This window comes from Pseudonaja textilis, chromosome 2 (assembly GCF_049901715.1).
Source record: "Pseudonaja textilis isolate UNSWEBS1 chromosome 2, rPseTex1.2, whole genome shotgun sequence".
Taxonomy (NCBI): Eukaryota; Metazoa; Chordata; class Lepidosauria; order Squamata; family Elapidae; genus Pseudonaja; species Pseudonaja textilis.
In genome coordinates, this window is record NC_141991.1 from 143,224,701 (window position 1) to 143,238,284 (window position 13,584).

The 13,584-nt window shown below is 37.6% G+C and overlaps 1 protein-coding gene across 3 annotated transcripts in view; it reads left to right on the forward strand.

Annotated features, from left to right (window-relative positions):
- The window catches only part of ELK1 (ETS transcription factor ELK1), a 36,435-nt gene that overhangs the window by 16,598 nt on the left and 6,253 nt on the right, over nt 1-13,584 (forward strand). For 2 of the 3 annotated variants that reach the window (XM_026711300.2, XM_087925595.1), the window contains 3 exons: nt 662-1,075; nt 7,665-7,766; nt 9,032-10,589. In XM_026711300.2, coding sequence (XP_026567085.1) covers nt 662-1,075; nt 7,665-7,766; nt 9,032-9,130 — 615 coding nt within the window. In that variant the 3' untranslated portion in view covers nt 9,131-10,589. Of the gene's footprint in view, nt 1-661; nt 1,076-7,664; nt 7,767-9,031; nt 10,590-13,584 lie in introns of those variants that run through there. The other variant, XR_015741959.1, reaches the window with a different exon arrangement.

Sequence of the window (13,584 nt, forward strand, 5' to 3'; positions counted from 1 at the left end):
GGATCCAGTTTTCTTTAACAGAAGCTTTTTCCGAACCTGGTGCCCTCCAGATGTACTGCAACTGCAATTCCCAGAATCCCCAGCCTATCTAGACTGTGACTGTCCTGACTTGGAATTTTAGGAACTTTATTTCTGGCACATATGAAGGACACCAGATTGTGGGAAATGGTTTTGTAGAGACAATATGTTTCCGAATGCCTCAGGAGAAGATGTTTCATGACCATGACCAGGAGAGAGCAGTTTAATGATGACCTTGAAATAATCTGACAGTGTTTTGAAGGAAAGAGAATTTATGACCAACCTGCAAGATACATTTTATGAAAGCTCAGTTTTAAGGAAAATAGAGCAAACAAATTAGTCCCAGATCAGTAGACCAAGAGTGAGTACTGATTTGTTTATTTTTTTTTACAAAAGGACTGATTATTAGCAGAAAATCTCTGGAAGAAAGTTGAACTGTGTCTGACAAATATTCTACAGTACCAAATGAATAATTTGAGCAAAGTTAGGCTCTGGGGTTTATTTTTGGGACTTCCCCTGTAAACAATAATTAACTTCCAAACCAAGTAAACTGGTTCTGCTTTGTTTAGGAAACTCTCTTTGATCTCCTAAATCTTCCCTGGTAGCCTCACTTTCATCAGTTCCGTTTTCTGTCTCCATCCAGGTCATAGTGGAGCCTATTCCATTGGAGACTCATGACCTTGATGAGAAGGTGCTAGTGAAAGTGGAGGAGAACCTGGATCTTGACGAAGAAGCAGCTGCTCTGATGGTTTTAATGGATGGCGGAGTGAAGGAAGAGACAGCTCCTCCTGAGAAGTCTTCTCCGGAGAAGGAATCTATGGAGGCCGACCTGCAACAAGACGGAGATAGGCTACTGAAGAAGGAAGGCCAGTTATCTCCCAGCCTGGTGTCTGTTTCTCTTGAGGGACAGCCACAGAAGGGGAAGAAGCCTAAAGTCTTGGAGCTTCCTTCATTGCCAACTCAAGAGAAAGTGAACGCAGCTGTTAACAGCCTCCTGGCACCAGGCGGGACGGGAAGCACCTTGACACCAACCACAGTTATTTCCTCCCATGCACTGGTGAGACCATATTTTTCAGCAGGTCTTACAGGATTTTGATCTGTTCCCATGAGCTAGGGATGCAACTGGGGATCCCATTCCAAAGTTAAAGGGATCTGGGTTTTTTGTTTTTTTGTAGTGGATACATCTAATTTGAACGCGATGCTTACTCTTTCTTTGGAGCGCCAGGCAGAGAAACAGACAGACCTATCACACTGTTTCTTGGGGTTGGGCGGAGATTAGCAGTAGCATTTAAGTCGCAGAAAATAAAGTAATGAATAAAAAGAATTAAAGGCAAGAGATAACAGAGAAGAAAAAAACATATAATTATTTCTAATTTGCTATTTACTTTTGGGTGGAGGTGGGTGCCTTCGAGTCAGTGGTGACTCCTGCTGACTGCCTGGAGATGTCCTGCAGTATTCTTGGCAAGATTTCAGAAGTGGGTGAGCCTTTGCCTCCCTCCTAGAGTTGAAAGTGGCTCAAGGTCACTCAACTGGCATTTTTTTATCTAAGGCAGGATTAAAACTCATAGTCTCTTGTTTTCTACCCCGATAACTACTGCGCCAAACTGCTCCATCCATTCACTACACCCCTTCTTACTGTTCTTTCCTTACACTGTAACCTTGCTTCCACCACATCCATGCCTTGATTCGTACATTGTCTTTTTTGTGCTTTAAACTTCTCATCTTTCTCGTTTTGAGAACCGCATCAGTTCTCTCTTGCCCTGACTCTCAGATTTCCCTTTCCTCTTGATCCAGTCAAGAGGAAACATCGCTTGGACACATCGCTCTTAATCCCACCTGCCTATCAAAATGCCTCCACTCCCCTTTCTGTAACGTTCTCTACACAGCTCTACAGTTTCTCTCTCCTATCATCACCACCATACATAGAACTAACTGTCTGTCTGCAACCCGCTTCATGGCTAGTGCTTGGCGTATAATGCGTGGTTTGGCCTAGTTATTTAAATTACCTAGCTGCTTAGAGAGGCACACCAAACTGAGGAAGATGTGTTTTTCTATTGAAATTGCCATGAGAATATCGGTCTCCTCTCAGAAATTAAGAGAGCGCTATTCCCGTGGCAAAAACTTTTTTAAAAAATTACATGAATTCCATCCCCCTTAAGGAAAGAAAAAGCCCACTTCCTGGGTGATTCAGCTTGCCATGGTAAACGCTCAGTGAACAAACAGAAATAATACAAATCATAAAAATGAATACCTTATCCTACCTTACCCTGCTACATGTTGAGAAAAGTGATTGATGGTTAGTTTTACCATTGATAGACAATACTGGGTGGGTGAAGAAGGATAGCAGGGAACCCACCAATCATTCCCCTAAAACAACCTCACATTAAACTGCATGTAGGCTTTGAAGGAAACATGTCAACGTACTTCCAATTCAAGAATTGTAGGAAAGCACATTAATGTAGCTGATTCATACTCTCTATGTGAACAACTCGCCTCGTTGTACTTCTTTAACAAAGGCACTTACTTTTGCTTTCCTCATATATCCTTTCATCACTCGTCCATTCCCTTTTCTTAAAAAACATTTTTTTTAAAAGTTATTATAGAGTATTATAAAATACAAAATACAAAAGTAAGTAGAAGAGCAGTGACGGGGGAGGGGAAAGGAGAAGAGAAGTGAGAAAAGATGGGGGGTGGGGAGGAGAAAAAGAAGCATCGACTTCCGACTTTCTCTGTTGTAGTAAAATAAGGCATTAACAACAAATCACAGCTTTTTGTTTTTCCCTAATAGTATGAACAAGTCATTTCTATAAAGATCTATCAATCTGATTTGTAAAACCCCAAGTCAGAGTTTCATTCTTTTCTACATCAAGTTCAGAAGTGGTTTCCATGTGGAAACAAAAGTACTTATGTTCTTTTCTGTAATCAAAGTAATCAGTTTTGCCATTTCAGCCAACTCCATCAACTTCTGCAACCATTCTTCCACGATACGAATCAAAGTGTCCTTCCATTTTTGTGCATACAATAGTTTTGCTGCTGTCAACATATATACAAAGCTCCAAATTTTTTCTTCAGTTCTTTTTTCCTCAAACGAAGAGGAAAAGTTCTTTATTCATTTTTATCTCAGTTTTCAGAATTTTCTGTATTAAAATATGAATCATACTCTACATTTTTTTTTGCTTTATCACATGCCCACCATAGATAATAAAAAAATCCCTTCTTTATTTTTACACTTCCAACATTCATTTGACATGCCTTTGTACATCTTAGATAACTTACCTGGTGTTAAATACCAATGATACATCATCTTATAGAAATTCTCTTTTAGATTATAATTTAATGTAAATTTTAAACCCTTCATCCACATAATTTTCTCATTGTTCAAGCATCACAGTATATGCAAAATTCCTTACCCACTGAATCATACAATGTTTTTACATGTTCGTTTTCCAAATTCAATTGCAATAACATTGTACACTTTCACGCTTCTTTTGTATCTTATTTTCCACTGCACTCAAAGTACTTCTTCTGACATTTCCAACACTCATATAATAGAGTGTGCAGAATCATGCTTTTGTACATAGCCATGTTCACTTCTTTTGATAAGCATTCATTTCTTGCAAATGACCATATATTTATCATTACTTTTCCAACAGGATGGGCATATCTTAAAAATTTACAGCCATTTCCTCATATTGATAAACATTCACTAAATATGCATTTATCTAGTTGCTCTTTTTGCCCTTTATGTATTAATTGCATATGTTTATTCCATTGCCCCTACATCACATGCTATGTAACGTAACTGCAAATTTTTCGGTTTCTCAGCCAGCAAATGGGATTGTCTACACACAAAGACATGCATATTCATTTCTCTGATAGCGCATCTCTAATACCACCACAACCCTTATTTATTAACTTACTTCATTTCTGACCCACTTTCCCTCCCACCACCCCGCCAGTGGTTCTAGGTACAATATCAGATATTCTCTTGCTCTGTTCTTGGTGTTGAATGATTCAGGAAGCATTTAATATATTTTACTTGTACACCACTCCTGTGGCATTCAGCAACCTTCTTTCAATTCCACATTCATGGAAAACATTCCATACTTGGCACTTATTTATCTTACACTTTCCCTCAATTAATACATTTGAATTAGACTTTCTCATGTTCATATATTTATCAAGGATCTCTGCCCAACAGCAAAAACCTGAATCCTCATGTTTCATGTGCATTCCTCCTAAATTAGCAAAGCGTATGTTGACAAAATTGCACTCTTGTGCCAGCATGTCGACAAAATTGCATTTGGTGCCAGCAAATGGTGCTGTCCTTACAGCTTTAATGTGGGACAGTTTAAAGGCATCAATTGATCCATTCTCTGATTTTGTTTTTTCTTCTAGCCAGCATTATGTACCTGAAAAGGGGGGGGACGGGGACTGCAATCACTTTCCTTAAGATGTGCATTGATTGGTAACTTGAGTTACTTTTCAAGTTCCCCAAGTGGTAACTCATTGCCGTAGTAGTAGGAAACAGGTTGCATATGAGAAGCAGTGCAGGCTGAACCCTAGGCATGTTGGAACAGTTTTCTCTGGTTCCATCTCGTGCAGCCTGTCAGTTGGACAGGTTGTTTTTTTTAAAAAGAAAACACAAGCTTTTAATTTTTGCAATTATCTTTTACTCCCTCTGCATATTATACTCTATACTGTACTTCTTTATTTCATCCCATTTTTGCCACAATAATTCTCTGAACAATTTCTCTTACCCAGCCTCTTTCAGTTCATAACTCCACCAAGCATCTTTTTTTTCATACTTTCCCTTCTATACACTTTGTAATTGCAACTTTTTCTCTCTCTCTTCCATGCGGTTCTCATGCCCTCTTTCCTCATGTTCCTTGTCCATTTGTTCTGCTGGGAGGCTAAGCTAATATTTTTAATACATTTTTTTTCATATCGTTTACATTTCCTGCAATTGTTCTTTTACTGGCTTTGTTTCCTTCCATGTACATTTCCCCCAAGATCTACTCTTAATAATGGTCACTGTCTTAGTTTTTCATCGGGTTTTTTTTATTTATTCCTTTTCCATGATAGTTACAATACTTCATATGTCTTTTGAAGAGATACTCACTAGTTATTTTTCTTATTTATTCCTGGGTCTCCTAACAGCCCAATCACATTCTGTACTCTCATTTTATTTCTATCTATCCACACATCCATGTCCCACTCAGAATAATTCCTCCCATCACATCCATTCAGAATGTTGCACAATTTTCTCCAAATGCATCCCTGATGAATAGAATAGAATAGAATAGAATAGAATAGAATAGAATAGAATAGAATAGAATAGAATAGAATAGAATAGAATTCTTTATTGGCCAAGTGTGGTTGGACACACAAGGAATTTGTCTTGGTGCAAATACTCTCAGAATACATAAAAGAAAAGACACATTTGTCAAGAATCATAAGGTACAACACTTAATGATAGTCATAGGGTACAATAAGCAATCAAATCATACTAGGAAACAGTCAATATAAATCGTAAGGATACAAGCAACAAAGTTGCAGTCATACAGTCACAAGTGGGAGGGGATGGGTGATAAGGAGTGATGAGAAGATTAATAGTAATAGTGCAGATTTTGTAAATAGTTGGACAGTGTTGAGGGAATTATTTGTTTAGCAGAGTGATGGCTTTTGGGAAAAAACTGTTCTTGTGTCTAATTGTTCTGGTATGCAGTGCTCTGTAACGTCGTTTTGAGGACAGGAGTTGAAACAGTTTATGTCCAGGATGTGAGGGGTCTGTAAATATTTTCACAGCTCTCTTTTTGACTCGTGTAGTATACAGGTCCTCGATTGAAGGCAGGTTGGTAGTAATTGCTTTTTCTGCAGTCCTAATTATCCTCTGAAGTCTGTGTCTGTCCTGTTGGGTTGCAGAACCAAACCAGACAGTTATAGAGGTGCAGATGACAGGCTCAATAATTCCTCTGCAGAACTGTATCAGCAGCTCCTTGGGCAGTTTGAGCTTTCTGAGTTTGCATTTCCTATTGATTTTCAAATCAGTGGAGGATTGTGAATTCCTGTTTTCACAGATCTCCGAAAGAGTCTAAAAGGCATCAATGCATTCTTCTGGATGTACACTTTAGCCATTTTGTTCATAATTAAGCATATACCTCCATGTATGCAGCAACTCCACTCCGCAAGTCCAGATCACCTTCATTCATCTCTATTACATCTTTCCCATTTCTCTTTGTTTTCATACAAAAAGTGTATCAGTTTTTCTTTCATTCACTTCATAACACTTTTTACCATTTACTTCTCTTACATGCCAAGTGGCAATCTTCTATGTGCTGTTGACCACATATCACAAGTAAATTCTGTCAGGCCAGTTTTGGGTGAACTGTTATAATCCATTTACAGGTTCGGTGGATTGGATTGGTGTAAAAAACTTAAAAATTAGAAAATAAAAAAAATGTGGTTACTCCATGAATACAAAAATATTGATCTCTACAACTAATCAAGGCATTCACACAATACACAAGATACTTACAGTATATTAGTATTGCCTGCTGATACTCATAGTTTTGCCTGCTGAAAGGAAAGTTTGGGAATAGTTTAACATGGGCAGTCAAAACCCATTTTTATCCCCAGACACGTTCATGTTCTTCTCTGCAAGCTTCTCTGCAATCTGGCAAGCCAGCATGCATGAAATGTATATGCAGTGTGACATTCTCTTGTTTTAACATACGTTCTGCTGAGTTTTAAGCTGTTCCCCAAACCTGGGATAGAACCTGGAGGTGCTTTCCAAACTGCAGGGGGCAAGCCTGATTTGAATAGATTGCTTAAAATTTCTTTCAAGATTATTATTTTTATTTTTATTTCATCATCATCATCAATATCTAAGAGCTATACCCATACAGTAGGACAACTAGGGCCTTCAGGATCAGTTCTGCTCCCTGAATAGCAGCAATTGATTTTTTTAACTTACTAGACCAGACACAAGAGAAATCTGAGGAGATATTCTGGATATGAGAAAGGAGTCTCTGATAGGTAAAAAATTATAGTTTTATGGTCTGACACTATTGATTAAGTCCTTTCACTGATACTTTTACCTAGATGTTTCTGAAGAGGCTTTTTAAATGGCCATTATGATTAGAAAATCCCAACTTCATTTAGTATTGGTGACTTTTGAAAGTTGATGTCTACTGACAATTGTACATACCTTACCTGCTGAGGTGGAGATTGGAAAAATGGTTTGCCAAGTTCCAAAAATAGCTTGCAGCTGAATGATAAGCCTGCAAGTGGTAATGTCTATCAAACAATGGTTATGTCTGTGAAATAATAATGCATAATTTTAAAAAGTATGTCTTTTCAATAATAAATCATGATAAAGACCAAAGTAGAAAGCTGATACACAGCACTGATGCTTCTCTGTATGCAGAAAAGGAAAATGTCTCTTAACACCTGTAAAAATATGAGAATATTTGCAAGGGAAGAGTTCCAACTCTTTCCTTCAATTTCTTTCCTTGTCTTCTTCCTGAGAACCAAACTTGGAAAAATTGGCCAATGGAATAAGTGGCTGTTTTGAAAAATTGGGGTATTGCTACTTTTCTTTTTTTTTAAATATCCTTGTTGTTTTATTCTGATCTTCTTTGCAGACTCCAGTACTGCTCACCCCAAGTTCCTTGCCACCCACCATCCATTTCTGGAGTACCCTGAGCCCCATTGCACCACGTAGCCCAGCCAAGCTTTCCTTCCAGGTATGGTTTGAAATATACATTATCTGTGAGGGGAGAGAAAGGGTGTCTGTGAGGGGAAGGTAAAAATTGAGATTGGGGTCACACATAATGTATGGATTTGAAGTCATAATTTCCTGAGAGAGTGGAAGAAAAGTCAAGTTTGGCTCATAAAAGGAACATATGAAAGCTGTATATATTAGGGATGTTTGCAGGCCTCATTAGCAAGTATGGAATAAAGAATTGGTTTGAATTGGGAATTAACTTGGCTATGTTTTTGGTATATGGCAGGGGTCTTCAAACTTGACATCTTTAAGACTTGTGGACTTCAACTCCTAGAATTCCTCCTCCAGTCATGTTAGCTCAGGAATTCTAGGAGTTGAAGTCCACAAGTCTTAAACTTGTCAAGTTTGAAGACTCTTGGTATAAGGCATATTTTACCAGATACTTATATATATATATAAACATTTTACATAAGCACATCAGTAAAATATAGTCATATCTCATTATAATCATCCATAGCCGATCTGTGTCAAGATCTGATGTATTCATAAGTTACTAATAATATCAGTTTTGCTAACCAATTGAGTAATTGGAGCTCTTACCTTTCCAATGCTGAATGAATCTTACAGCTATTGGGAAGACATGGGCAATCCACATATTTGGGTCCAGATATCAGCTTCCATGCAATTGGAATGTAATTCAAGAAGGATACAAACATTCTAAAATAAACTTGATGGACCTCTTTGTATGTTATTTTTAATCAAGTCAAGCGTGGACCTAATGTACAATACAAACTTGACAATATGTTCAACAGTGGGATTACCAAATATTAGTTTCAGCTCCCAATAGTCCTAACTTTGTTCTGAATTAATTTAATTTAATTTAGAAATGACTCTGGGCAGTTTGCAATACTATAAAAATTAAAAAAAATATTTAGAAAAGAATATAACTAGCAAGAGATAAAGAAAATAGATAAAAGAAGAATGGAGGGTGTCAAATCTAGCCAACAACAAAACTCACAAGGGGTTCCAGTCATCCTAACTTAAGGCCTGGGAGAACAGCCAGGTCTTCAAGGCTACTGCTTTTTTTTTACTTTTAAGAATGGCTTTTGTTGGAAAGCCAATGTTTGTGTATGTGGTATGCATGTGTGGAGCTTTGGAATAAGGAAGGGAGAAGATGGAGTATTTCAACACTCACGTTTCAAATCATGCCCTTTCAAAACTGTTTTTTCATAGGCTACGCAATCATTAGGCAGTTCCTAAGCTTTTCCCTCTTTCTCTTTTCAGTTTCCCAGTAATTCTAGCTCACAGGTTCACATCCCGTCACTCAGTGTGGATGGACTCTCCACTCCTGTAGTCCTTTCTCCTGGTCCCCAGAAGCCATAATCTTTCCTCTGCATCACCATATCCTCTACTCCTGCCAAAGAACTGGCTTGAGTCTTTTTTCAAGCACTTGGGTCTACTTCAGCTAGACAGCTATGTTGTCCCTTCGTTAACTGGAAGAACCCTTTGATGATTCAAGCCGCGTCAGCTTGAAGAATGAAAATGGCATAGCAAGCAGATTCATCCATTAATCTTTGATCTGCCAGAATTTTTCTTTGAAACCAAATGGTGTTTTGCTGGTATCAAGCACTTGATGTGTCGCACTTGCTTCTTGTTGCAAAATTCAGGCAGCCCTCAAATATGTCTGTGAGGGCAATGAGAATATAAGCTTTATCTGGTCTCCTCTCCAAGAGGTTGCCCTTATTTGACACTGTTGTGGCAATATGGCTTTCTTTATCTGTCCCCTGTGGTGGTAGTCACTTTTAATAACAGTTCATCTGATGGTCCAAGGTCAAGAAGGCTGCCAATGTTCATCCACTTTGCAAGATAAATCAAGTATCTCACTTCATCTCTACCTTTTTTTTTTCCTGGCTTACTTTTAGCTTAGTTATTATTAGAGAAGTAGATCCTTCCAGCCAGGTTCATGTTAGGAGTATACAAAGAAACCAGTGCCAGTCCTATTTGTTTTGTCTAAATATGGACAACATGTTGATATGCAAGCCATTTTTGTTTTGGCAGGATATACAGTCATAAGGAATTTTGGTCAGCTTTGATCTTGGATGGATAGGTGTGGGAGTGCCATAGCGATTCACATCGGTTGCAGGGGAACAAAGTAGAAAAGAAGAAGCACTGTTGATCATGTTTCTTCCAAGAATACTGATAAGTCATTATTGTATCTGATTTAGCTTCATAGGGGAAAAAAATAATGGGATGTGTTTGCTGTGCAACACAGTAGGAATAAACTGTCAGCCATCTTCTATTTGACCAGCAAAAGCAACAACATCAGTTGCATTTAGTTTAAACTCTGTTGATAATGATTTTTTTTGACTCGCTGAAGTAGGAATGTTTCTGATATTTCTTTGGGAGAAAAATTCTCCATCTGACACCAAGAATATATCTGGGGAGGTTTCGATCATTTCCCCTCATTGGTCAAAAGTCACCGATGCGTCAACATGGAGACCAGAGAATGAAGTCTGCTTACAGAATTCAAGACCTGTTTTTTGAGGGGTAGCAGAATGGTTTCCTTAATTTATTTCCTGGCGATCAGAGGTCATGACAGAAATGGCCAAAGGGGAAGTCTTAACCCTCTTTATTTTTGACTGCTTTTTATGGTTTCGTTTCTGTCATCATAGAAGAAATGTCAGGCATCAGCTATTATGGTGGGAAATGTTAATTACAGATTGATCCTGATCTCACATACCTCTCCAGTTTTCTTCCAACTCTTGAGTCATCCTGGAAACAGCAGTGACAAATCCACCATCTTAACAATCTCTTCAATTCCTGGAGCCAAAAAAGCTTTTTTTTTTAAATGGAAACAGTGGAAATGGTATATTTCTATAGTTCCACATTTTATTTCAAGTGCATCATAAAGAGACTCTGCAAAGGGCTGTGTCTCTTTGTCAGTGGGTTTATTAGAACTCATATATTCAGATGACAAAAATTTCATCACTAGTTTATTGTGGGGTATTTTTGGAGGTTATCCATAAGAATTTGTTAAAGCCACAAAAGATATGCTATTTCAGAGGTGTCAGCCAATTACTAATCAGAGTTCCTGGCACCTTATATTTTTTCACAGAGTATCTATATCTATATATCACAATTTTATCTATTGTCAAGAGAGTTGTATTAAGAGAAAAAGAGATGGTTAAGATCTATATTTATCTTTTCATCTGTCCATTTTGATAGCTATTTTTTAAACCACAGGATGGGAGTGAGAGAAGATTCTTTTAAAGTGAAGTTGGAAAGCATTTGGCTCTCTAATTGTTTGTATGTACCTGTGTACAGATTTTGAAATGAAAAGTGTGGAGAAATGTGGTTTTGAAATTATTCCCAGTAGAGTTTGTAATGGAACGTCAATAATGATGGACCAGGTTCTCTTTAAGAGCAATTTCCAACTGCGATGGTTGAAGATCTCAAGTCTTAGTTCAAACTATTGAGAAGATACCCCAGTCTGAAGCCTTTTCCAGGGTGGAGACCTGGGTGTTCCCTAAAGTGTTCCTTGGAATCCTTGGTATCGTTCCAGGAATACTAACAGTTACTGAGCAGTTCCTTAGAATATGGATAATGAAAGTGGGCTCTATAAGAGCAGATAAACACATTAATACCAATAAGAAGGATTAAAGCAAACGTTTGATGAGGTGGTCAGGCCAGACTCTGAACCTGGGTATGAGAAAATCTATCATTGGAGAATGACTTCACTAAAATTAGCGATCACTGGGGTTTAGATTAGAATGTCCGAAAATCTGTGGGTTAAAATCTTGCATATGAATCAGTCATGATGCAAATAGGCAGCAGGAAAGGGACCCAGTTAAGAAAGCAAAGGAGGAATGTGCCTGTATATCTTTTGGAACTAACAGGCTTACCTCCTCACAATTTGTACTGTACTCCCAAGTGATTTTTCTATGCTCTAGCAGAAGTCTCATTCAGTATGTAAAACTTTAATTAAATTACCTGGGAAACTGAGTGCAGAGAGATGAGCTAGGAGCAGGATTTCACCTTCTATATGCCAGCTTGCTTTTAATTCACTCCCTGCTCCAACTTTTCTGTGGGATTGGTGTAGAAGTAAGTTTAAAAGATATGTTACAATTATGCCCACTGGAGCTCTGTTGTAATTTTGAAGTGATGGGATAGAATCTGATTTCATAGGTAATTAAGCAAGTCTAACTTTATTTATTCTGGCGAGAAAGAGATGAAACTGAGTAGGAGATTCAAGATTTAATCAATATTTTAGATACCGGATTTGGGAAGGCTTCAAAAACACATGTTTATAGCCAGAAAATATGGTTTATTTTTAATCATCCTATTCTGTAGCATTAATAATAATGATGATTATATTTTTGTTGCACTTCCACATTGCCTCCTCCTGGGAGAAATCTAAGTGCTTTATCAGAGGTGGTTTACAGTTTTATTTAATAAATTAGGCACTTTGTGTAAACAGCAATCTGCAAAACAATCAGGTACAATTCATGGGTGTTACCATTCAAATCATGTGTAAATCATATGTAATTTGTATATAAGTAAATTGTGCTTTAGAGTAAACTGTGAGCACAGCATGCATGTGTATATTGCAAGCATATGTGTGTGTGTGTGTATGCAGTATACACACATACACTATACATACAGACATACATATACACACATGCATGCTGTACTCATATTCAGCAAAACAGATGGAAAAGAAGACTATATTGTGGCTGAGCACAAAGCATTTAAGCTGATGTGTAAAAAAAATGAACAGTTATTTTGTGGCACATTTATGTAATGCCACTAGTACATCAAGAATAAGTATTCGTATTGTAATGGATCTGCAGTATACTTTCATACAATAACTTTCAGTTTTATTTTAGCCTTCCTACATGCAAGCCATGGGTAAACCATCAGTAAAATTGCAAACATTGTTTCTTGTAAACTGTAAGTGAAATGTGGTTATACTTTGAGTACACCATATGCAAACAATGAATAAGTTATGTAAGCCATTATTGACCTATGGTCAAGCCATGTGGAAGCCGATGCAAATGTTTAAACCCTTTGGGGTATGGTTGCTTTCTTAAGTCATTGGCTTTCCACATTAAACCTCTGTTTTTCTCATGCAGGTGCCATTGGGCTTGCCCAGTTTTATTGAGAGCACCCAGCAAAGTAGCTTTACAAGTATCTTATCTAGGACCAATGGCTGCTTTGGCACTCTCTGTCCTGAAGTTTGGTCTTCAGGGTTAATTGTTTTAAAGTCCTAATAGGGCTTAGGAGGGTGTGGCTCACAGAGCCAAACAGTAGCACTATGGTCCTAGGCTTCTTTCCTCACTTCAACTTGTGCAGCTTTCAGAAACTTTGTGCTAGAGTAAGACAATATTTTGTAGCCATATATTATTCCTGACACAAACAACAAAGGTATCCCTGCTATGGCAGCATGTTCAAGGAGTAATTGCAAAAGGACTATTAAACAAGATTGCAAACATTTTACACACAAACACAGAGAGAGAGAGGGAGAGAGAGAAGCACATAGACACACACAGAGATATATAACAAATAAATATATATATTCATAATGCACACACATAGGTATATTTATATTCCTTCCATAAGTAACTCTTCAGGATTCATAGGGCTATGTATTCCTTTATCTTCAAAAAAAGGAAAACAGATAATTTAGATAATTTACTCTGAAAGTGCTTAATGTCTTTCAAGTAACATTAATAAAAATACTTGTAAGTTGATAGTATTCTCACCACAATAGTTGTGGTTCAATACTATCAAAATCACAATATTCTAACCAATTAATCTTAAATGGGGACCTTTCATGA